This window comes from Saccopteryx leptura, chromosome 6 (assembly GCF_036850995.1).
Source record: "Saccopteryx leptura isolate mSacLep1 chromosome 6, mSacLep1_pri_phased_curated, whole genome shotgun sequence".
Lineage (NCBI taxonomy): Eukaryota > Metazoa > Chordata > Mammalia > Chiroptera > Emballonuridae > Saccopteryx > Saccopteryx leptura.
In genome coordinates this window covers 152,332,065-152,350,685 of record NC_089508.1, presented here as the reverse complement: position 1 = coordinate 152,350,685, position 18,621 = coordinate 152,332,065, and the positions used below count along the sequence as shown (strand labels likewise).

At 51.8% G+C, this 18,621-nt stretch overlaps 3 protein-coding genes across 5 annotated transcripts; 2 read left to right on the top strand and 1 right to left on the bottom strand.

Annotated features, from left to right (window-relative positions):
- The first annotated feature begins 7,363 nt into the window (after nucleotides 1-7,363).
- On the top strand, nucleotides 7,364-11,780 carry MXD3 (MAX dimerization protein 3). The gene is made up of 7 exons (XM_066341490.1): nucleotides 7,364-7,426; nucleotides 7,650-7,758; nucleotides 8,036-8,141; nucleotides 8,809-8,838; nucleotides 8,967-9,081; nucleotides 11,022-11,205; nucleotides 11,278-11,780. Exons 2-7 carry the CDS (start codon nucleotides 7,689-7,691, stop codon nucleotides 11,388-11,390), a joined length of 618 nt encoding a protein of 205 aa, XP_066197587.1. The 5' UTR covers nucleotides 7,364-7,426; nucleotides 7,650-7,688; the 3' UTR covers nucleotides 11,391-11,780.
- A 225-nt stretch (nucleotides 11,781-12,005) lies between these two features.
- On the bottom strand, nucleotides 12,006-15,674 carry PRELID1 (PRELI domain containing 1). The gene is made up of 5 exons (XM_066341489.1): nucleotides 15,404-15,674; nucleotides 14,663-14,888; nucleotides 12,969-13,082; nucleotides 12,778-12,856; nucleotides 12,006-12,558 (listed from the first exon to the last, which is right to left on the bottom strand). The coding sequence occupies exons 1-5, from the start codon at nucleotides 15,493-15,495 to the stop codon at nucleotides 12,404-12,406; spliced, it is 666 nt and encodes a 221-aa protein (XP_066197586.1). The 5' UTR covers nucleotides 15,496-15,674; the 3' UTR covers nucleotides 12,006-12,403.
- A 75-nt stretch (nucleotides 15,675-15,749) lies between these two features.
- RAB24 (RAB24, member RAS oncogene family) lies at nucleotides 15,750-17,942 on the top strand. 3 transcript variants are annotated; one of them, XM_066341493.1, is made up of 8 exons: nucleotides 15,750-16,235; nucleotides 16,319-16,387; nucleotides 16,574-16,652; nucleotides 16,770-16,837; nucleotides 16,910-17,009; nucleotides 17,225-17,275; nucleotides 17,412-17,474; nucleotides 17,596-17,942. In XM_066341493.1, the coding sequence occupies exons 1-8, from the start codon at nucleotides 16,119-16,121 to the stop codon at nucleotides 17,655-17,657; spliced, it is 609 nt and encodes a 202-aa protein (XP_066197590.1). In that variant the 5' UTR covers nucleotides 15,750-16,118; the 3' UTR covers nucleotides 17,658-17,942. The 3 variants fall into 3 exon arrangements, with proteins under 3 accessions (XP_066197590.1, XP_066197591.1, XP_066197588.1); XM_066341494.1 differs by having other exon boundaries at nucleotides 17,559-17,942; XM_066341491.1 differs by having other exon boundaries at nucleotides 15,752-16,235; nucleotides 17,593-17,942.
- The last annotated feature ends 679 nt before the right edge of the window (nucleotides 17,943-18,621 follow it).

Here is an 18,621-nt window from a genome sequence, read left to right as displayed (position 1 = left end):
TCATCTGGTTTGAGCAAAAGCTCAACAACTTGGACCCAAGGTCGCTGGCTTGAGCAAGGGGTTACTCGGTCTGCTGAAGGCCCACGGTCAAGGCACGTATGAGAAAGCAATCAATGAACAACTAAGGTGTCACAACGAAAAACTGATGATTGATGCTTCTCATCTCTCTCCATTCCTGTCTGTCTGTCCCTATCTATCCCTCTCTCTGACTCTCTGTCTTAATAATAAAAAAAAATTCAGTCTGGTAGTCATATATCTACTTCCCTGTTACCTTTTCTAATATTTGTTTGGAATACAATGCTGCTTTAGGCCCAGTCCAAAGGTTATTTTGCCCAGTTTTAACCTTTTTTTTTTTTTAGGTGAGGAGTGATAGTAAGGCAAACTCCTGCATGCACCCTGACCAGGGTCTACCTGGCAACCCCTTCCGGGGATAATGCTTGAGTACTAAGCTATTTTTAGTGCCTGAGGCTGATGTTTAGACCAACTGAGCTATCCTTAGCACCCAGGGACACACTCAAACAAACTAAGCCACTGGCTGCAGGAGAGGTAGAAGGTGAGGAGGGGGAGAGGGAGGGGGGGAGTTGCAGATGGTTGCTTCTCCTGTGTGACCCAACTGGGAATCGAACCCAGCACATCCATATGCTGGGCTGATGCTCTATATACTGAGCCACTGGCCGAGGCCCAGTTTTAATATTTCAAAGGTTTGCAAAGTAAGACCTGCAAGGCAGTCCCTTTGGGATGGCAGCTATTGACTCTATTTTGAAGTGACTTCATTTATATTATTTTTTATAAGGGGTATAACAAATTGAATAGTGAGTTGAATAGTGTCCCTCAAAATTTCATGTCCATCCAGAAGCCCATAATGTGACCAAATTTGGAAATGTGGTCTTTACAGATGTAATTAGTTAAGTTTAAATGAGTTCATATTGATTAGGGTGGTCCCTAATCCAATGACTGGTATCCTTATAAGAAGAGGAAAATGTGGACACAGAGGCCCAGGGGAGAAGGCCTTGTGAAGATGAAGGCAGAGCTGGAGTGATGTGTCTGCAAGCCAGGGAATACCAAGGATGCCAGCAGAACCAGAAGCGAGGAGAGGCTTGGACAGAGTCTTTCTCAGAAACTCTGTAAGGGACCAATCCTGAGACGCCCAGATGTTACACTTGTAACCTCTAAAACTGTGAGAGAATGCTGAGGTCCCAGGTTTGAAACCCCAAGGTCACTGGCCTGAACACAGACTCACCAGCTTGAGCACAGGGTCATCAACATGAACCCGAGATCGCTGGCTTAAAGCCCAAAGGTCACTGGCTTGAAGCCCAAAGGTTGCTGGCTTGAGCAAGGGGTCAATGGCTTGACTTGAGCCCCCTAGTCAAGGCACATATGAGAAAGCAATCAATGAACAACTAATGTGCTGCAATGAAGAATTGATGCTTCTCATCTCTCTCCCTTCCTGTTTGTCCCTGTCTATCTGTCTCTGTCTCTTGCTAAAAAAAAAAACAACCCAAAACAAACAAACAAAATTTAGAGAATAAATTTTTAAAAATTTTTTATTTATTTATTCATTTTAGAGAGGAGAGAGAGAGAGGGAGAGAGAGAGAGAGAAAGGGGGGAGGAGCAGGAAGCATCAACTCCCATATATGCCTTGACCAGGCAAGCCCAGGGTTTTGAACTGGTGACCTCAGTGTTCCAGGTCAACGCTTTATCCACTGCGCCACCACAGGTCAGGCTAAATTTTTTTTTTTTTTTTTTTTTTTTGTGGCTGAGACAGGGAGAGTCAGAGAGAGGGACAGATAGAGACAGACAGGAAGGGAGAGAGATGAGAAACATCAATTCTTTGTTGCGGTTCCTTAGTTGTTCATTGATTGCTTTCTCATATGTGCCTTGACCAGGGGGCTACAACAGACTGAGTGACCCCTTGCTCGAGCCAGCGACCTTGGGTCCAAGCTGGTGAGCTTTGCTCAAACCAGATGAGCTCGCGCTCAAACTGGTGACCTCGGGGTCTCGAACCTGGGTCCTCCACATCCCAGTCCAATGGTCTATCACTGTGCCACCACCTGGTCAGGCAAGAATAAATTTTTATTATAATATTTTAAGCTACTCAGTTTATAATACTTTGTTGTGGCAGTCCCTGGAAATTAGTACACAGGGTAATAAGATATTCTGGGATATAAATAGAAAACAGAAAAGGAATAAAAAGAATTATTTACATTTCCATCTTAAGAAGCTAGGAACATAGGAGCAAATTGAATCCAAAATTGGCTTTTTGAAAAGATTAATAAAGTTGATAAACTCTTAGTAAGATTTAGCAAGGAGAGAGAGAGAGAGGAGCTACCTCTATCAGGAATCAATACGTGGACATACTACGGGTCCTACAGAGGCCTCTCCCTGGTGCCCCTCACCTCCATCTCCAGGATAATTGTGACTGTCAGCCACTCCTGAGACTTAGTCTAGCCAGGCCTCATGGTCTAGTCCCCTGAAATTTCAAGTGGGGGATTCCCTGTCCCCTGGCTCTGTTCATTATTGTGCAGTGGCCTCTGAGTTGAGGGTCTGCTGACTGCTCCCCCAGCAGCCTCCCATGCATAGAGATCCAGGCCTACCCAGTCCCCCTCCACCCTTTCTCAGCACTGGTTTCCTCTATCATTGTGGTCAGTCAGGTGGAAGAGGCTGATCATGAGGGACACAGGAACACTGCTGTTTTCCAAAAGATATTTTGTTGAGGTATGCCTGGGAATTTCCTCGAGGAAGTGACATATAAGCTAAGCTGGTAGAGGCAGAGAGATAGGCAAGGCATATGTCACCTGACTTGCAGGCTGAGGGGCACAGCATAGCTTGAATGTTTTTTGTTTGGTTTGTTTTTTTTTGTATTTTTCTGAAGTGAGAAGTGGGGAGGCAGAGACAGACTCCTGCATGTGCCCGACCGGGATCCACCTGGTATGCCCACCAGGGGGCGATGCTTGGCCCATCTGGGCTGTTGATCCATTGTAACTGGAGCCATTCTGGTGCCTGAGGCGGAGGCCATGGAGCCTTCGTTAGTGCCCGGGCCAACTTTGCTCTAATGAAGCCTTGGCTGCGGGAGGGGAAGAGAGAGATAGAAAGTAGAGGGGGAAGGAGAGAGAAGCAGATGGGTGCTTCTCCTGTGTGCCCTGGCAGGGAATCGAACCCAGGACTTTCACTTGCCGGGCTGATGCTCTACTACTGAGCCAACCGGCCAGGGCATAGCTTGAACTTTGTCTTGAAGGCCAGAGCTGCTGGTGGGGCTTTCAGCAAGGGCATGACCAGACTAGCTCCATGACTAAGAAATGCTACTCTTAGAGGGGAGGATTGAGTGAAGCAGGAGAGACCAGGACAGGAGTGTGGGGAGGGGGATGGGCAAGGGTCTAGGGCAGTGGTAGTCAATCTGGTCCCTACCGCCCACTAGTGGGCATTCCAGCTTTCATGGTGGGCGGTAGCGGAGCAACCAAAGTATAAATAAAAAGATAGATTTAACTATAGTAAGTAGTTTTATGAAGACTTATTCTGCCAAACTTAGCGAAAATCCAACATAAAGTACTTGGTAAGTAATTATTATTATATGCTTTAACTTGCTGTAACTGCTTTATAAATCTTTATTATATGTGGCTTAAGTGTCTGTTTGTCGCTGATAGCTTATTGGTTGCTTGTGTAACTGTACTAGCCAATGGGGTGAAGTTGCCACGGCTGAACGTAAATTGAGCGGGTCAGGGTAAAGGTGAACATTTGTTTGCATTGGCAATCATCTGTTTTACATAAAAACTATGTCTTAAAGTAATTTCTTTTTAGAATGCCTCCTAGAAAATACAGCACTGAAGAGGAGAGAAAAGGAGCTAAAGCTGCACAAAAACGGCTTTCTCGACAAAAAGAAACCACTGAGCAGAGAAAGACAAGGCTTGCTTCAGTGGCAGAGCAAATGCGTCTTTCTCGGCAAAATGAGACTGATGAGCATAGAGAAACAAGGCTTGCCTCAGGTGCAAGACAAAAAAGCCTGTCTCGACAAAATGTGTCCCTTAAACAAAGGCAGGAGAGAAATGCAAAAAAAAATGACAGAGTAATGCTGACCGAAACGCAAAAAGGATTAAAACAGTTTCAAACGGAGAAACTAATTTTTGAGCATTCCTCTTGTGACATGAATATTAAATGTGAACACTGTCAGTCCTTAAACTTCAAGTTAGAAACTAATTGATTTGACTGTGGCAAGAAAGGATTTTCTCAATGTTGCAAGTACTGAAACATTGTAAAAAATGATGGAAAGATCTACACAAGAAATGTTGTGTACAAAGAGATCTTTGACATGTGAATTAACATTTTATTATTTAAATCACCTTTATTTACTGAGCTAGCGGTGGCTCTTAAGGAATGTACCGCCAGTGGTTTCCTTCATTGCACTCTACTTTAAGCAATTAAGCAAGTAGAAGAGAGAAACCCCATGGGGCACTAAGCAAAGGAGCGTCCTTGCCGCCTGCCCTGGGTAATTCAGTTTGAATTAGCAGACACCTTTGCACGAATCATTTTAATTACAATTTATAATATCTAGAACAGCGGTCATTTCGTATGACCGCTGGGCTTTCTAGTCTTATAAAATAAAGTTACTTCCCTACTTTATAAATCACCATTACTGTGGAACCGGTGGGCGGTTAAAAAATTTTACTACTAACAGAGATACAAAAGTGGGCAGTAGGTATATATAAAAAGGTGGACTACCCCTGGTCTAGGGTCTGAGCCAGGCCTCAGCTCCAATACTGCCCACCTCTGCCCTTCCCTCCCACTACTACTCTCACCCACAGGGAAGAGGTGAAAGGTTTCTGGGGGGATAGCAGGACCCATCTCCTTGGGCATCCTGTCCATAGGGAGAGGATGGTGAGCCTGGGACTGAGGCCACTGCAAGCTGCCCTCTTCTGGGGGTCCTGGCTAGGGCAAGGCAGCAGGGTGGGTGTCCCCTTCTCCCCTCCCCCCAGGGCACAGTTGTAGGCTTTGTTCCTTAGAGCCCAGAGGACGCTAGTCTCAACAGAAACTACACTAACATTCAGGCAGCACAGCTACAGTTACTGCGGGCAGACAACACCAAGGGATGGGGAGCCGGCAGGGGAGCTACAGGGCTGCATTGTTCAGGTTGGACCATGTCGGACCTGGTGGTCTGGGACAGATATTTTAAGTCACTGCTAGGGGGCAGGTGCACTGTAGGTCTTCTGCTCAGTCCTATACCCAGAAGGCATTAGCACTAGCATTTTCTTAGAGGGACTCAGAAGGGCATCCAAAGGCTTGTGGTAGGAGCTCCATCCTCCCCATCTGCCCTGCTCCCTGAGAGGTATTACATCCTGTCCCCTGGCTGGTGGCCCTAAGCTATATTCATGGGAGGCTTGAGTCCAGGCTGACCTTGGCTTCTATGTTGTTCCCTAGTTCGGATCCTATTCATGGCTCCTAGCTCCTCAATGTCATCACTCTAGATCTGTGCAGCCCATCTCACTTCCACAACTTCCTGTGGGAGTATCTCCAGCTGTGGTGGGCCATCTGGGTCCCAAATGTCTGACCAGTGGGTTTGTGGCTGCCAACTTTAGTGAAATAAAATAGGAAATTCATGTATAAACCTTGTGACTCCTTTTTCAGACATAACTAATTGTGGGTGGGGATGTGGGGAACCTATCAGCCTGTTCTGGGACCTGTCCACCTCTCTGGCATCAGCCTGCACCTGCTCTTTGCTCTCTCTATGCTAGCTACAGTGGTTGCCTTTCAGTCATCATACATTCCTTTTATTTTTTATTTTATTTATTCATTTTAGAGAGGAGAGAGAGAAGAAGAGAGACAGAGAGAGGAGAGACAGAGAGAGAGAGAGAAGGGGGGGGGGAGCTGGAAGCATCATCTCCCATATGTGCCTTGACCAGGCAAGCCCAGGGTTTCGAACCAGCGACCTCAGCATTTCCAGGTTGATGCTTTATCCACTGCGTCACCACAGGTCAGGCCAGCATACATTCCCTTTAGACTTAGGGCCCTTGCACCTGTTGTTCCTCTGTCTGGAATTCTACATCCCTCTATACAAAAATAACACCTATTCATTTCCCTAGAAAAACCTTCTCTGACCTCTCTGTTTAGGTCAAATGCTCCTTGACATGCCCTCTCACTGTCTTTTCCTGTGAGGACCTATCAAACACTACGGTGCTGCCTCTGGAGTCACTGTTGCTACTCCTTTGGGAGGCTAGGAAGTCACCGGGCTATGCTCTGGGGGAGGAATAAGCCTGCATCTGGTGGACCCTGAGGTAGAAATTAGCAACTCCTACCTACTGGGCTCAGCGCCAGCGTGTGCTCTGGCTTTTTTTTTTTTTTTTTTTTTTGTATTTTTCTGAAGCTAGAAACGGGGAGACAGTCAGACAGACTCCCGCATGCGCCCGACGGGGATCCACCCCGCACGCCCACCAGGGAGCGACGCTCTGCCCCTCGGGGCGTCGCTCTGTTGCAACCAGAGCCACTCTAGCGCCTGGGGCAGAGGCTCCCCAGCGCCCAAGCCATCTTTGCTCCAATGGAGCCTCGGTTGCGGGAGGGGAAGAGAGAGACAGAGAGGAAGGAGAGGGGGAGGGGTGGAGAAGCAGATGGGCGCTTCTCCTGTGTGCCCTGGCTGGGAATTGAACCCGGGACTTCTGCACGCCAGGCCTATGCTCTACCACTGAGCCAACCGGCCAGGGCCGCTGCTCTGGCTTTTAACAGCACTGTTGCAGGGCTTCCCGAGCTTACAGGAGGGAGGTTACTTCCCGAGTCACATAACTGAGAAGCAGCGGTGACAGAGAGGAGCCCAGCTCTGTTGGCTCCAGGACCCAGGGCTCTCTAGCAAGTCAGCCCGCTTCCAGGGTATGGCGGGCGCAGGTAGTTGGTACCTTACTGACATTTTGTAGCGACAGTACCTTCCTTGCAGTTCAGGAGAGGCCGGAGATTATTTCCAATGACCACAATAGGAAGCTGAAGCCTAGCAGGGCCCACGGGGGAAGACGGCCTAATGACCGGGGAACAAACTTCCGGAGCGCAGAGAGGGATCCCAGACCCCTTCCCTGGCGCAGGCGCACTGCGTCCCCGTTCCTCGCTCCGCCCCGCCCCCACCGCCTAGGTTTTCAAATTTGAAACCTGCTCCTTTTCCCGCTCGAATGTGTTGTCCAGCGGCGAGAAGAGGCGGGGTCAGCCGTAGCCAATTGTGCCTCAGAAGCTCCTCGGCCCCGCCCCAATAGCGACGACAGCGAGCCGCAAGAGACCACTCGCCAATGGGCAAAGGCGTTCACCCGCCTGCCTCCGCGGTGCCCACGTGCAGCTGCCCGGGCCGGGGGTCCGAGACTACAGGCCCCTAGGCCACCATTCTCTGTGCGCGCCCCATGCCACCGGCCCGGGCTGGATACCGAGGTCTAGAAGCGCCAAGTAGACAGCGCGGGGTCGCTGAGTAAGGCGGTTAACACACGTCACCACTCCAGCTTGGGGGGTTTGTCCAAGGGCCTGGCCTGGAGCTGGCGCCAGTACCTGCAACACGGGAGTCCGAGGGGGCGGGGCCAAGAGCTGGATCATCTGGCGGGCGGGGCGTCCAGGGGGCGGGGGCGGGCGCCAGTGTTTGTTGCACCGTGTCAGTTACATTGTAACAAAAGTGTTGTGGCTGGTCCTCTGGTCAGCACCTCCCGTCCGCCTGCCTGCTGCTAGCTGTCGCCGACATGGAACCCGTGGCCAGCAACATCCAGGTCCTGTTGCAGGCGGCCGAGTTCCTGGAACGTCGCGAGAGAGGTGAGGCAGAACCTTTGGCCGGACTCCAGGCAGAGCGACCTTACTGACACAGACCTGGGATGGACTTGGCTCCCACCTTGAAGGATGCATACATGGCTTTAAGGCAGTAGCCCCGGGGCACCTCCGTTTTCAACTGGAGAGGGGTCTGCGGGCTGTCGGGCTGGGAGGTGTTGGGGAGATGACCCTATCGCCAAAAGTCCATCCCTAACCATGCCGTGCCTGGGGCGCCGGGTGGGACCAGCTCCAGGCTGACACGGACTGGGGCTCTCTCTGGCAGAGGCTGAGCACGGATACGCGTCCCACTGCCCGCACCGAAGTCCAGGCCCAGTCCACAGGACGAGGAAGCGATCCCTTCAAGCTCCTGGAGCGTTGGACAGTGGGCGGTGAGGAGGAACGGGGGAGGCGGAGGAGGTGGGGTGGGTGCTGACCATCTTGGGGCCCCTTCCCGGACCACTTCCCCCATGTTGGATATTCTGGGCCCGGTACCCTACTCTGGAGATATTTAGACTCCTCCTGCCATCTCTCCATCCCCCAAACACACACCCTGTATTCATTCAAGAACTATTTCCTGAGCACCCCTGATGTGCCAGAAACCATAAACAAGGCGGTTCTGGGTCCCGCTTCCACTCCTACAATCTGCATATCACACCACTCACTTTCCCCCCCAGGCATTCTCCCTTTCTCTCTTCATCTCCACCCTTTACACATGTTGTTCCCTCCAATTTGAGTGACTCTCCCTCCACTTTTCGCTTTGGGTAACTTGTTTCTGACTCAGCTAAACTCACCTCTGTTTAGGAAGCCCTTCCTGACTGCTGGTAGGGGGCTTCGTTTGGACTCCATAGTTATCTGAGCAAGCCTCTCTCAGAATTTGTACATTCCCATGAGTCTGCTTCTGCCTGGCAGTTTAGGTGCCTGAGGCCAGCACAAGGTTACCATACCCAGCTAGTTTGGGTCAGAGATCTGTAGTGGATTTGAGCCCCTGGCAGCCTAGGACTGAGGGTGTGGACAGCAACTGACACCCCCTCACCCCATCCTCACTGGCATTGGCAGGTCTGTGCACAATGAACTGGAGAAGCGCAGGTGAGTCCCAGCCATGTTCTGACAGCACTGGGCCCCAGGAACTGCCTCCGTCCGACTTTCCCTCCCCTGTCAGCCCTCTGGCTAGCAAGGCTGGGCTGGCACTGCCCTCCAGACTCCTTCCCCTGCAGGAGGGCCCAGCTGAAACGGTGCCTGGAGCAGCTGAAGCAGCAGATGCCCTTAGGGGCTGACTGTGCCCGATATACTACACTGAGCCTTCTGCGTCGGGCCAGGGTGCACATCCAGGTAAGGGCTGCCGCTGTACCCTGGAGCCAGCTTGCCAGCTCATAGAGACAAGTATGGAAGGGGGTGACTGGGTAAAACTGGGGAGAGGTCCACTGTGCTTTTAGTTTCCAAATTTGTTAAATGGGAAGAAAAGCAAAAATGACTCAAGATTGTTCTGAGGCTTAACCTTCAACCTTCGCCCAATAAATGCTCACTGTTGTTATTACAGCTATTACTCTATTCCAACTGTGAGGCCCCTCCCTGTCCAGGCACTTAACCTCTGTGGGCTTCCTTTCCTCCTCTGTGTGGGGGTCATGCCTGTTGAAGATCATGTGTAAGGACCCCTTAGATAGTAGAGGGCTGGTCCTGCATCTTCCTCTCCCCCATCCTTCAAGGCTTCCTGTTCTGAGCAATCTCTCCTGAAGCCACTTTGGAAGGCAGCTCCAGAGACCAGGATGGGGAAAGGACAGGGGATGGCAGTCACTGTATTCCCAGGGCCCTTGCTGCTGCCCCCTGGCAGACATGAGTAGGGTGTGCTGACTCAAAGCCCCAGGTAACCCCAGAGGGAATTAGGAGTGGTCTTGGAAATAATAGAGGACTTTCCTGCCCTCCTGGTTCTTTTGACAGAGGAAGAAGTGGAGGCACAGCCAGGCTCTTGAGAGGCAGATTCAGAACCCAGGCCCAGGGGGCTGTGGCAGAGACAGATGGATGTGCCATGTGGCAAATAAATCACAGTGTGGGAACTGTCCATGCTACCCTCACAGTGGCTGAATAACACCCTAGCTTAGTAACAGGCTCCAGTTTCTCACATGAAGCTTGCCTGGTCTGGTTCTTTGAGGGATGGTGTGCCCCTAAGTGCTGACTGGCTGGTGGGCAGGACCTGGGGATTGCTTCCTTGAAGCCCCATCACTTCCCCTCTACTCTTGCTTCCTGTTTTGCCTGTCCTCCACATTGCCTTAAGATGTTCTTTGTAGCACACAGGTCTGTTCAGGTTTCCTGCTGAAAACCTTCCATGGCTCCTGACTGGACAGTCGCCGTCCTTACTTCCTGTGATCTCAAGGCCCTTCATGACTCAGGCATTGCCACTGGCCCGCTTTTTTAGTCTTTCTTCCCCCTTCCCCACCAAACAGCTGAATTCTTGGTGCTCTTCCTGATCTCCCTCTGCCTGGATGCTTCTCCTTCTCCATCTTTGCCTAGGCAGCTGTCACTCATCCTTCTACACCCAGTCCCAATGACCCCTCCCCGTGCTCCCTGTCTTGTTGACTGCAGCTGCCTGCCCACCAAGGGCTCTGATGGGAGAGCTCTTGGCTTTCCAAGCCCTGGCACTTGGGGCTGGCAGAGCTCTGGTGGGGTTGGGGTGAGCAGATTAATGCTGAGGAAGCCTTGGGGTTCCTAGGAGGGTCCTGACCAGGAGTTACAAAATGGTAGCCTTTGTTTAGTCTATAGTTTTCTAAGTTAAAGTTAGTTGGCAGCACTTAAGAGGACATTTAACATGAAAAGCCTGAATTTCTAGCTCTTAAAGACACTGAGAGATCTGGCCACACTGGGCCTCTTTCCATGTGGCCGTGATGGGCCAGAACCTGGAGGTAGCTGCCTTCCCTCCTTCAGATGGGGTCCACACTGGCCAGCATACCACAGCCCACCCCCCATTCCTGTTCTTTGATACCAACTCTCAAGGCTCCTCATCACCTGACTAGGTCCCATCTAACTAAATCCTGAAGGTCTTGGAGATTGTGCTGCTCTCCCTTCTACCCAGCTAGACAGAACTCACAGGCCATTTACATGGGACAGGAGAGCCAGATTTCCTGGTGGATGTGGGGGCAACCCTTTGGAGCCAATTTAGTGAGCCATCTGGAGCAGGCAGTCACCAACTGGCCATTGTGTGCTGCTGTGTGATGTTGGGATGAGGCCTAGGCTCCCAGGCAGCTGACCCAAGCCTTTTGCTCTCTCTGGATTTGCAGAAGCTGGAGGAGCAGGAGCAGCGGGCCCAGAGGCTCAAGGAGAAGCTGCGCAGCAAGCAGCAGAGTCTGCAGCAGCAGCTGGAGCAGCTCCGGGGGGTGGCAGGGGCCGGAGAGCGAGAGCGGCTGCGGGCAGACAGCCTGGACTCTTCAGGCCTCTCCTCCGAGCGTTCTGATTCAGACCAAGGTGAGTGCTCTAAAGTGGAGGGGTGGGTGGGCTGGTGGGCTAGGTCTCCTGACTGGACCTGTCCCTGTGCAGAGGAACTGGAGGTGGACGTGGAGAGCCTGGTGTTCGGGAGTGAGGCTGAGCTACTACAGGGCTTCAGTGCAGGCCAGGAGCACAGCTACTCACATAGTGGCACTTGGCTATGACCCTCGCCGCCCCAGAGTGCACCTCTACTCCACTCTACCAGGCAGGAGCCCTCCCCAAGCCTCAAGGGCTGCTCAGTCACATCCTGTTGGAACGCACTAAAAGGACCTTGTATGGGAACAGGTGCTCTGTCTGCCCCACTGCTCCCTGCTGCAGTTCCTCTTAGGGGAGGGGCCTGGCTTCCCCTGAGCCTGGCAGGGCAGGCAGCTTCGGTCTAGGCTACCCATCCAGGCCTTTTTTTTTTTTTTTTTTGGTAGCACTTGGTTCCCCATGGGGACACAAGGGGAAGTCTCTTGGGCCCACATCTGTGTTCCTTCTAGACAAGGCCCCCTGGCCTTTGCCCCACAGATAACTGTACAGTATTTTCATTAAAAGGCTCTTTTTTAATTTCCTGTCCATGGTCTTGCCTGATGAAAATGGGGAAACTCCCAGCTACAAAATAGGAAAGAGGAAGTGAGATCAGTAGCCACCATTAACATTGTTGACCATGCTGGCACTGCCCCTTTCATCCTCACAGCTCCCCACTTGGCAGATGGGGCTTACCTGAGGCCCAAAGCCAGGATACAGTGGAGTTAAGATTCAAACCAGGGTCTTCTGACTCCACTGCTGGGGCTGAATGAATTCAACAAATATTTATTGAGTGCCTGTTATGTGTCAGATATTGATCCAGGTACTTGGGATACAGCAGAGAACAAAACAAAGATCCTCGCCCTCATGGAGCTTACAGTCTAGTGTTTATGACCACTTTGCCTGAAGGCTGTCTGTGACCCTGGGCAAGGCATGCATGGCACCTCTCTGCGCCTGTCTTCAGCTACCTGATGCAGGAAGAAGCAGGCCTGGCCCAGATGTGGATAACGTGTCTGATGCACTACAGATGCCAGACACCTCCCCCAACCCACCACCCAGAAAGTAGATCAGGCTGGAAAATGACTTTTAATAAGAAAGTACAAGAGGGGAGGGCCAAGGGAGTATAGCCGGGTGGCCTGCTACATTGCTGCACCAGGATCTGGGCTAGCTACACAAACTGCTGCTGCTGCTGCTGCTGCTGCTTCTTGGTGGCTGCCTTGCTGGCAAGGTCCTTTGCCTTCTCTGTAGCTGCCAGTGCTGTCTCCTTTGCCTTCTCCTTGGCTTCCTTGGCTGTTTCAACAAGGGTTTTAGAAGGGGTTTCACCTGAAGCAAAGGGCAGGAGGCTGGCTTCAGAGAATGCCAAGACATACCTAATTGTTCCCCACACCATTCACCTCCTGGAAGCCAGGCCCTATGGGAAAAGTGGTATTTGCCCAGGGTACAGATGAATCCCAGGCTTAGAGCAGAGGAGTGACAGCCCCAGGCTCCACACCAGTCAGGGCAAATAAGACTTGACTCCAGCTTGGCCTGGGAGGTTCTTACCTTGTAGCTTGGCCAAGATGTACTCAAAACCCTTCATTGTCTTGGTCACATTGCTTTTGAACCGAGCGAGACCAAATTCCTGGCAAAAGATGAAAAGGGGAAGGATTCTGAGCTGCCTACTGACTCCTAGCCAAGTCTTTATGTCAAATGCCCTGGGCTGCAGAGCCTCAGCACCCCATGACGCTGCTCACCTGGACAGCTCTGGAGACGCCAAATAAGCTAGAGGAGACCCAAGCTTCTCGGTGGATTTCGGTCCAGCCGCTGTTATCAGAGTTCACGCAGTAAACACATCGTTCCTCCACCATCTGTGCAGGGAGTCAGGCCAACCACGATTGTGTGGGTCTCTCATTTTGCCAACTTCACATAAATTTGACCCCCTGCATGCCTGACCTGTGGTGGCGCAGTGGATAAAGTGTCGACCTGGAAATGCTGATGTCGCCAGTTTGAAACCCTGGGCTTGCCTGGTCAAGGCACATATGAGAGTTGATGCTTCCAGCTCCTCCCCCCCTTCTCTCTCTCTGTCTCTCCTCTCTCTCTCTCTCTCTCTCTGTCTCTCCCTCTCCTTTCTAAAATGAATAAATTAAAAAAAAAAAAAATTGACCCCCTGCCTTTTTTCATGAAGGAGAGTAATAAAATAAAAATCCATTCCTTTCTTTTGTTGCACCCCATGCTGCACTTGCAGAACAAGAACATCAAGGTCATTCTACTTTCTACAAGCTCTCCTCTGACCCTTTAAAAATGAACTTGAGATCAGCAGAGTGCCTTCCAGCTCCACCCTGATCCTGGATTTGGTTTTATACCTTCATGTCTAGACACATGTAATGTTTTTAGCCTTCCACCTTTTGCAGCTTTTGAGCTCTCTGGAAATTCAAATAAAAATGGGAATTTGGGCCCTGGCCGGTTGGCTCAGTGGCAGAGCGTCGGCCTGGCGTGTGGGAGTCCCGGATTCAATTCCCGGCCAGGGCACACAGGAGAAGCATCTATCTGCTTCTCCACCCCTCCCCCTCTACTTCCTTTCTGTCTTTCTCTTCCCCTCCCGCAGCCAAGGCTCCACTGGAGCAAAGTTTGCCCGGGTGCTGAGGATGGCTCTGTGGCCTCTGCCTCAGGTGCTAGAATGGCTCTGATTGCTGCATGCCAGGTGGATCCGGTCGGGCGCATGCGGGAGTCTGTCTGACTGCCTCCTTGTTTCCAACCTCAGAAAAATACAAAAAAAAAAAAAAAAAAAGTTGGCAATTGTCACAGTTCTCATTATCAGAGAGGAGAAAGGGGACTAGTACTTCCAAGAGAAACCCTTCAAAGACCTGTCTCACAGTTGGACCGAAAGACATTTCTCACAGCAGGATCACTATCTTGAGAATTTAAGAACCACAGAGGTAATGTCCTCTAGGTAGTCTGCTATGAGGCCTTCAAATAACTCTGGGGCAGTGTATTTAAAGTTGCCAGCTCATTCAGTAATCTTGTAGGACAGTTACCCTCTTTGAACCTCCCTTTCTTTTTGTACAAGAGTAATGCCTACCTCCCAGGGTTATTGTGAAGATTAAGTGAGAAAGAACAAAAGTTCTCTGAAAATTTCAGGGTATTCATATGTGACAAGATATTGTAGAATGTTCCTTAAACTATGGATTTTCAAGTTTTAAAAATGAGATTAAAGGTATGTGGAATCCCTTTCCCCCAAAATCTTAGGCAGAAAACTACTATGTAAGACATCTAAAAGTTTAACTCCTCTATTCCACGTGCGGCATGGGGCCCAGATTCTTTCCCTTCTGAGGCACACCCTAGGCACCCAATAGCTTGATGGATTCCTGTTTAAAAACTACTGCCTTCCTCCCTCAGTATCACTGGCTCCCTAGCCACATGTATCTGGGCGGAACCACGGGAGTCTCACCATCAGCCGGGCATGGTTGATGTTCCAAGTGAAGGTGGTCATGGTCTGGTTCTGTGGGTCCACAATAGAATCCTCCAGGATGTACACCGAGTGAGCAACATTGGCAGGAAATAGTCGCTCCGCCCAGCGGGGCATCCTGTTAGTCTTGGTCAGGAGTCTCCGGGATAGGAGCTTCTGGTCAGGGGTCACCTCCCGGTGCACTATGTCTTCCGTCAAGACATGTTTGCTGCAGGTGTCAGAATAAAGGTGACCCCTGGGAGCCTCCCTGTTGGGGTTCCCATTTGGAGCCTCCAGGACCAGAATGGAGAGGCCTTCCCCCAAACTTGCAGTGGGTCACATTAAGTAGAGTCTCTTGAACCTATCCAAATTCCAACTCTAGCCTCCTCCCTGACCTGGATTCCTGGGCCTTCCAGCATGCCTGCCCTTCACAATTTATTGCACCGCTGGAGAGTATAGAATTCCAACCCCAGAATCCCTCCCATTCCTGTGTCGCCGCCTCCTTCTGTCTCGCCACCTTGAGAGAACTTTAGACTTAAGGCCTCAAGTAAACCACCGCCCAGGCGTAGCCTCATTCCAGCACCTTGCAGGCCTGGCCATTGCCCCAATAGGGTCCTCTTGCCCTAAAGACAGCCACGGTTCCCGCGATCCCCTCTCTCGGAATCGACGTCGAGTCTTTCCCGGCCCCACACTTCGATCTCTAAACAGCGAGCGGGGAGGGTTGCTCTTTCCTGGGCTACGTACCTATAGGGATTCGGGTACCGCTGCCAGAAGGCAGCGAACACTTGGTCCCAGGAACTCCGGAGCACGCTCTGGCCCAGGAAATACTTCACCATCGTCCCGGCCGGAGTGGGATCAGCACCCGCGCAGCATCAGGGGTGCAGAGCCCGGGGGGCACGCGGAGGCCAGGCCGGGACTTGGCGCACGCCCGCCAGGCACGCAGCTCAGTCACCACGGTTCCGCGCCCCACCAGCTGCCGCCGCCATGAGAAGTTGTCCCGCCACCCACCACTTCCGGCGCAGACTCGCAGTAGCACCACTTCCGGCGCCTGTGCACGTGACCCATGGTCCCGCCCCCTTGCCCTCTACCTTCTCTCCCAGCAGGAGTCGGGGAGCTATGAGACAAGCGGGGTTGGAGGGGACCCCAAGTTCGGTGGGAAATCCGAGCTGGAGCGGCGCCTGAGCCGGGTGTTGAGCGAGCTGGGCGCCGGCGTACAGTGCCGTTGAGGGCGCTGCCCCGCGTGTTCCCAGGCCTCCCTGGGCCCTGGGCTCTTGGAAGGAGGATCAGCGCCCGGGGCCGAAGAGCGGGGAAAGGCGAGGTGCTGCTTTTTAGCTCGACTCCGACCTAGTGTCTCGAGTTGTAGGGACTGAGGCTTGGCCGCTGCCTGCCCGAGCGGAGATCCGGGTTTACCTAGCCCTGGGGCTCAGCAGTCTGACGCGGGCAAGGCGGCCCTGAGATCATGAGCGGGCAGCGCGTGGACGTCAAGGTGGTGATGCTGGGCAAGGAGTACGTGGGCAAGACGAGTCTGGTGGAGCGATACGTACACGACCGCTTCCTGGTGGGGCCCTATCAGAACGTGAGTGCGCCTCGCGGGGCTCGGCACGGGTGGGAGAGGGCTAGCCCGCACCTGCGATCTTGATCGCTTACCCCTGGTTGCAGACCATCGGGGCCGCCTTCGTGGCCAAAGTGATGTCTGTCGGAGACCGGACGGTGACTTTGGGTATTTGGGTAAGTCCCCTGGGCAGGTATTGCTGGGAAAACCCATTCCTGAGGTCTAGTCCTGTTTATTCCTGTCGGACTTGTGGCCTTAAAGAAACCATTTCTCTTCTCTAGTCCCCAGTTTAACAGTGGGGGTCTGGAGAATGTATAAGCTCAGTAACTTAGGTAAGGGCTGAGCTTCCCCCTGCTCTTCAGGACACAGCAGGCTCTGAGCGCTACGAGGCTATGAGCCGAATCTACTATCGGGGCGCCAAGGCTGCCATCGTCTGCTATGGTAAGGGGTGTGGGACGCTGGTTCTGGCCTTTTCCTCAAACAAGAAGGGGTGGGTGCCAGGCTTGTCTTAGAGAATAGACACTGACGCTTGGTGTTTCCTGCGTGACCCATACCAAGACCTCACGGACAGCAGTAGCTTTGAGCGGGCAAAGTTCTGGGTGAAGGAACTGCGCAACCTAGAGGAGGTAGGTAGCTAGACCAGGGGCTGGGACTCTGGTGATCTGTGTGGGTGACCCTGACCTTGTCTTCTGCTTCAGAGCTGTCAGATCTACCTGTGCGGCACCAAGAGTGACCTGCTGGAGGAGGACAGGCGACGTCGACGTGTGGACTTCCACGATGTCCAGGACTATGCAGATAGTAGCTGCTCCTCAGCTCCCTGGGGATGGGGGAGGGAAGTGGCTGCTTGGGTGGGTCACAGAAAATAGTGACTGCCTTGGCAATGTCCCCTGGGAAAGCTTTCTGGCCTCCCTGAACCTGTGGGGGTCCAGAAGAGCCCCTGAACTGCTGAATTTCCCCTTTGTCTGTGTCTACCCGATTCTCAGATATGAAGCTTTAGTCACTTTTCTTTACAGATATCAAAGCTCAGCTCTTTGAAACATCCAGCAAGACAGGCCAGAGTGTGGGTGAGTGCTGTTCTGGGCCTCACAGCAGGAACAGGCAGTGGCACCAGAGGAAGCAAAGAGCCTGGAGGACTGTCTCTCTGGGTGATCCCAGGACTACTGGCATTGGGCCCTCACTGATTGTCCTTTTTCCTGCCAGACGAGCTCTTCCAGAAAGTGGCAGAGGATTACGTCGGTGTGGCTGCCTTCCAGGTGATGACAGGTGTGTATGTACTTCCTTAGCCTGTCTGGAGACTTCCCTAGGCCCTCAGCATCTAGCTCCCTTCATGTTACCTGACCCTAACAGGACGGTGCTGAGCTGCCACCTCTCTTTTTGACAGAAGACAAGGGCGTGGACCTGGACCAGAAGGCAAACCCCTACTTCTACAGCTGTTGTCATCACTGAATCACCATTCCTTTGGCCTGAGGGAATTCAATAAATTCCCGGAGAGCCTGGATCTAACTCTCGTCTGGGCTTGGGTGATCAAACTTGAGCTACTCAAGTTCCCACGGCAGTAGAGGTGGCACCTGCCTGGGCTGGCCCATGGAACAGATGCAGCACTGGGCTGACTGATGGGCATTAGGAGGGTAAGGGCTGATTTGGACTCCAGGCTTCTGCCCTGGACAGCACTTCTGTCTGCAGATTATTTAAGTGGCTTCTGATTTGTAAATAAAATAATTGCACTGTGAATCACACTCAGCCCCTTTCCCTGCTTATAGATTGGGTGTCAAGGACACCAAGTTCTTTCTCTGGCCACCTGGCTGGCCTCACTTCCTATATTATGGCTCCTCCCAGCCCTAATTTTCCTTTGGAAACCAAGTTAACTTCACCCCAGGGTTGCAATGAGATAATGGAGAAACAAAAGGGCCCTTGCGTGTATTTTTAGTAGGGTGAGAGGCTGGGGTTGGGACAGTGCAAAGCTCACAATTCCTTCTTGGTGCTGAAAAGAGTAAGGCAGGCACTTAAGTGGTGTCCAGAGATCAAAGGAGCAAGCACTTTTATCTCAGACTGGCTGATTCAACCAAATCTGTCACATCTAGATCTTAAGCTTCCCATCAGCATCCTACAATGTGTTTTAATGGTAGAAAAATCATAGGTTCTGCAAGACAGGCCTTTTGGATCCAGATTGGGATCTAACTCAGATAAGGTTCAGGACTGTGAGATCATAAGTGAAAAGTAACTCGAGGACATAAATGCTCATCTTCCCCAGAGACCTTTTTTGCTGAAGGGACAGGCAGTTGAGGACTACTATCAGCAGAGGAGGTTACCGAAGTGTATTTTCTGGGCCTTGGAGGTCCAAATATTGCTGGAGAATCTGATGTTATCTGTAAACAGGGCTGACACTTCCTGTTCAATCAAAAGGATGTAT

What these genes read in the sequence shown, in the direction of transcription:
- MXD3 (XM_066341490.1), top strand. Translation starts at nt 7,689, where the DNA reads ATGGAACCCGTGGCCAGCAACATCCAGGTCCTGTTGCAGGCGGCCGAG. An exon ending in CCTGGAACGTCGCGAGAGAG is followed by an intron (nt 7,759 to 8,035) that starts GTGAGGCAGAAC and finishes TCTCTCTGGCAG; the next exon opens with AGGCTGAGCACGGATACGCG. An exon ending in GGAGCGTTGGACAGTGGGCG is followed by an intron (nt 8,142 to 8,808) that starts GTGAGGAGGAAC and finishes TGGCATTGGCAG; the next exon opens with GTCTGTGCACAATGAACTGG.
- PRELID1 (XM_066341489.1), bottom strand. Translation starts at nt 15,495, where the DNA reads ATGGTGAAGTATTTCCTGGGCCAGAGCGTGCTCCGGAGTTCCTGGGAC. An exon ending in CGGTACCCGAATCCCTATAG is followed by an intron (nt 14,889 to 15,403) that starts GTACGTAGCCCA and finishes TGACACCTGCAG; the next exon opens with CAAACATGTCTTGACGGAAG. An exon ending in GCGTCTCCAGAGCTGTCCAG is followed by an intron (nt 12,857 to 12,968) that starts GTGAGCAGCGTC and finishes ATCTTTTGCCAG; the next exon opens with GAATTTGGTCTCGCTCGGTT.
- RAB24 (XM_066341491.1), top strand. Translation starts at nt 16,119, where the DNA reads ATGAGCGGGCAGCGCGTGGACGTCAAGGTGGTGATGCTGGGCAAGGAG. An exon ending in CGGTGACTTTGGGTATTTGG is followed by an intron (nt 16,388 to 16,573) that starts GTAAGTCCCCTG and finishes CCTGCTCTTCAG; the next exon opens with GACACAGCAGGCTCTGAGCG. An exon ending in GGCTGCCATCGTCTGCTATG is followed by an intron (nt 16,653 to 16,769) that starts GTAAGGGGTGTG and finishes ACCCATACCAAG; the next exon opens with ACCTCACGGACAGCAGTAGC.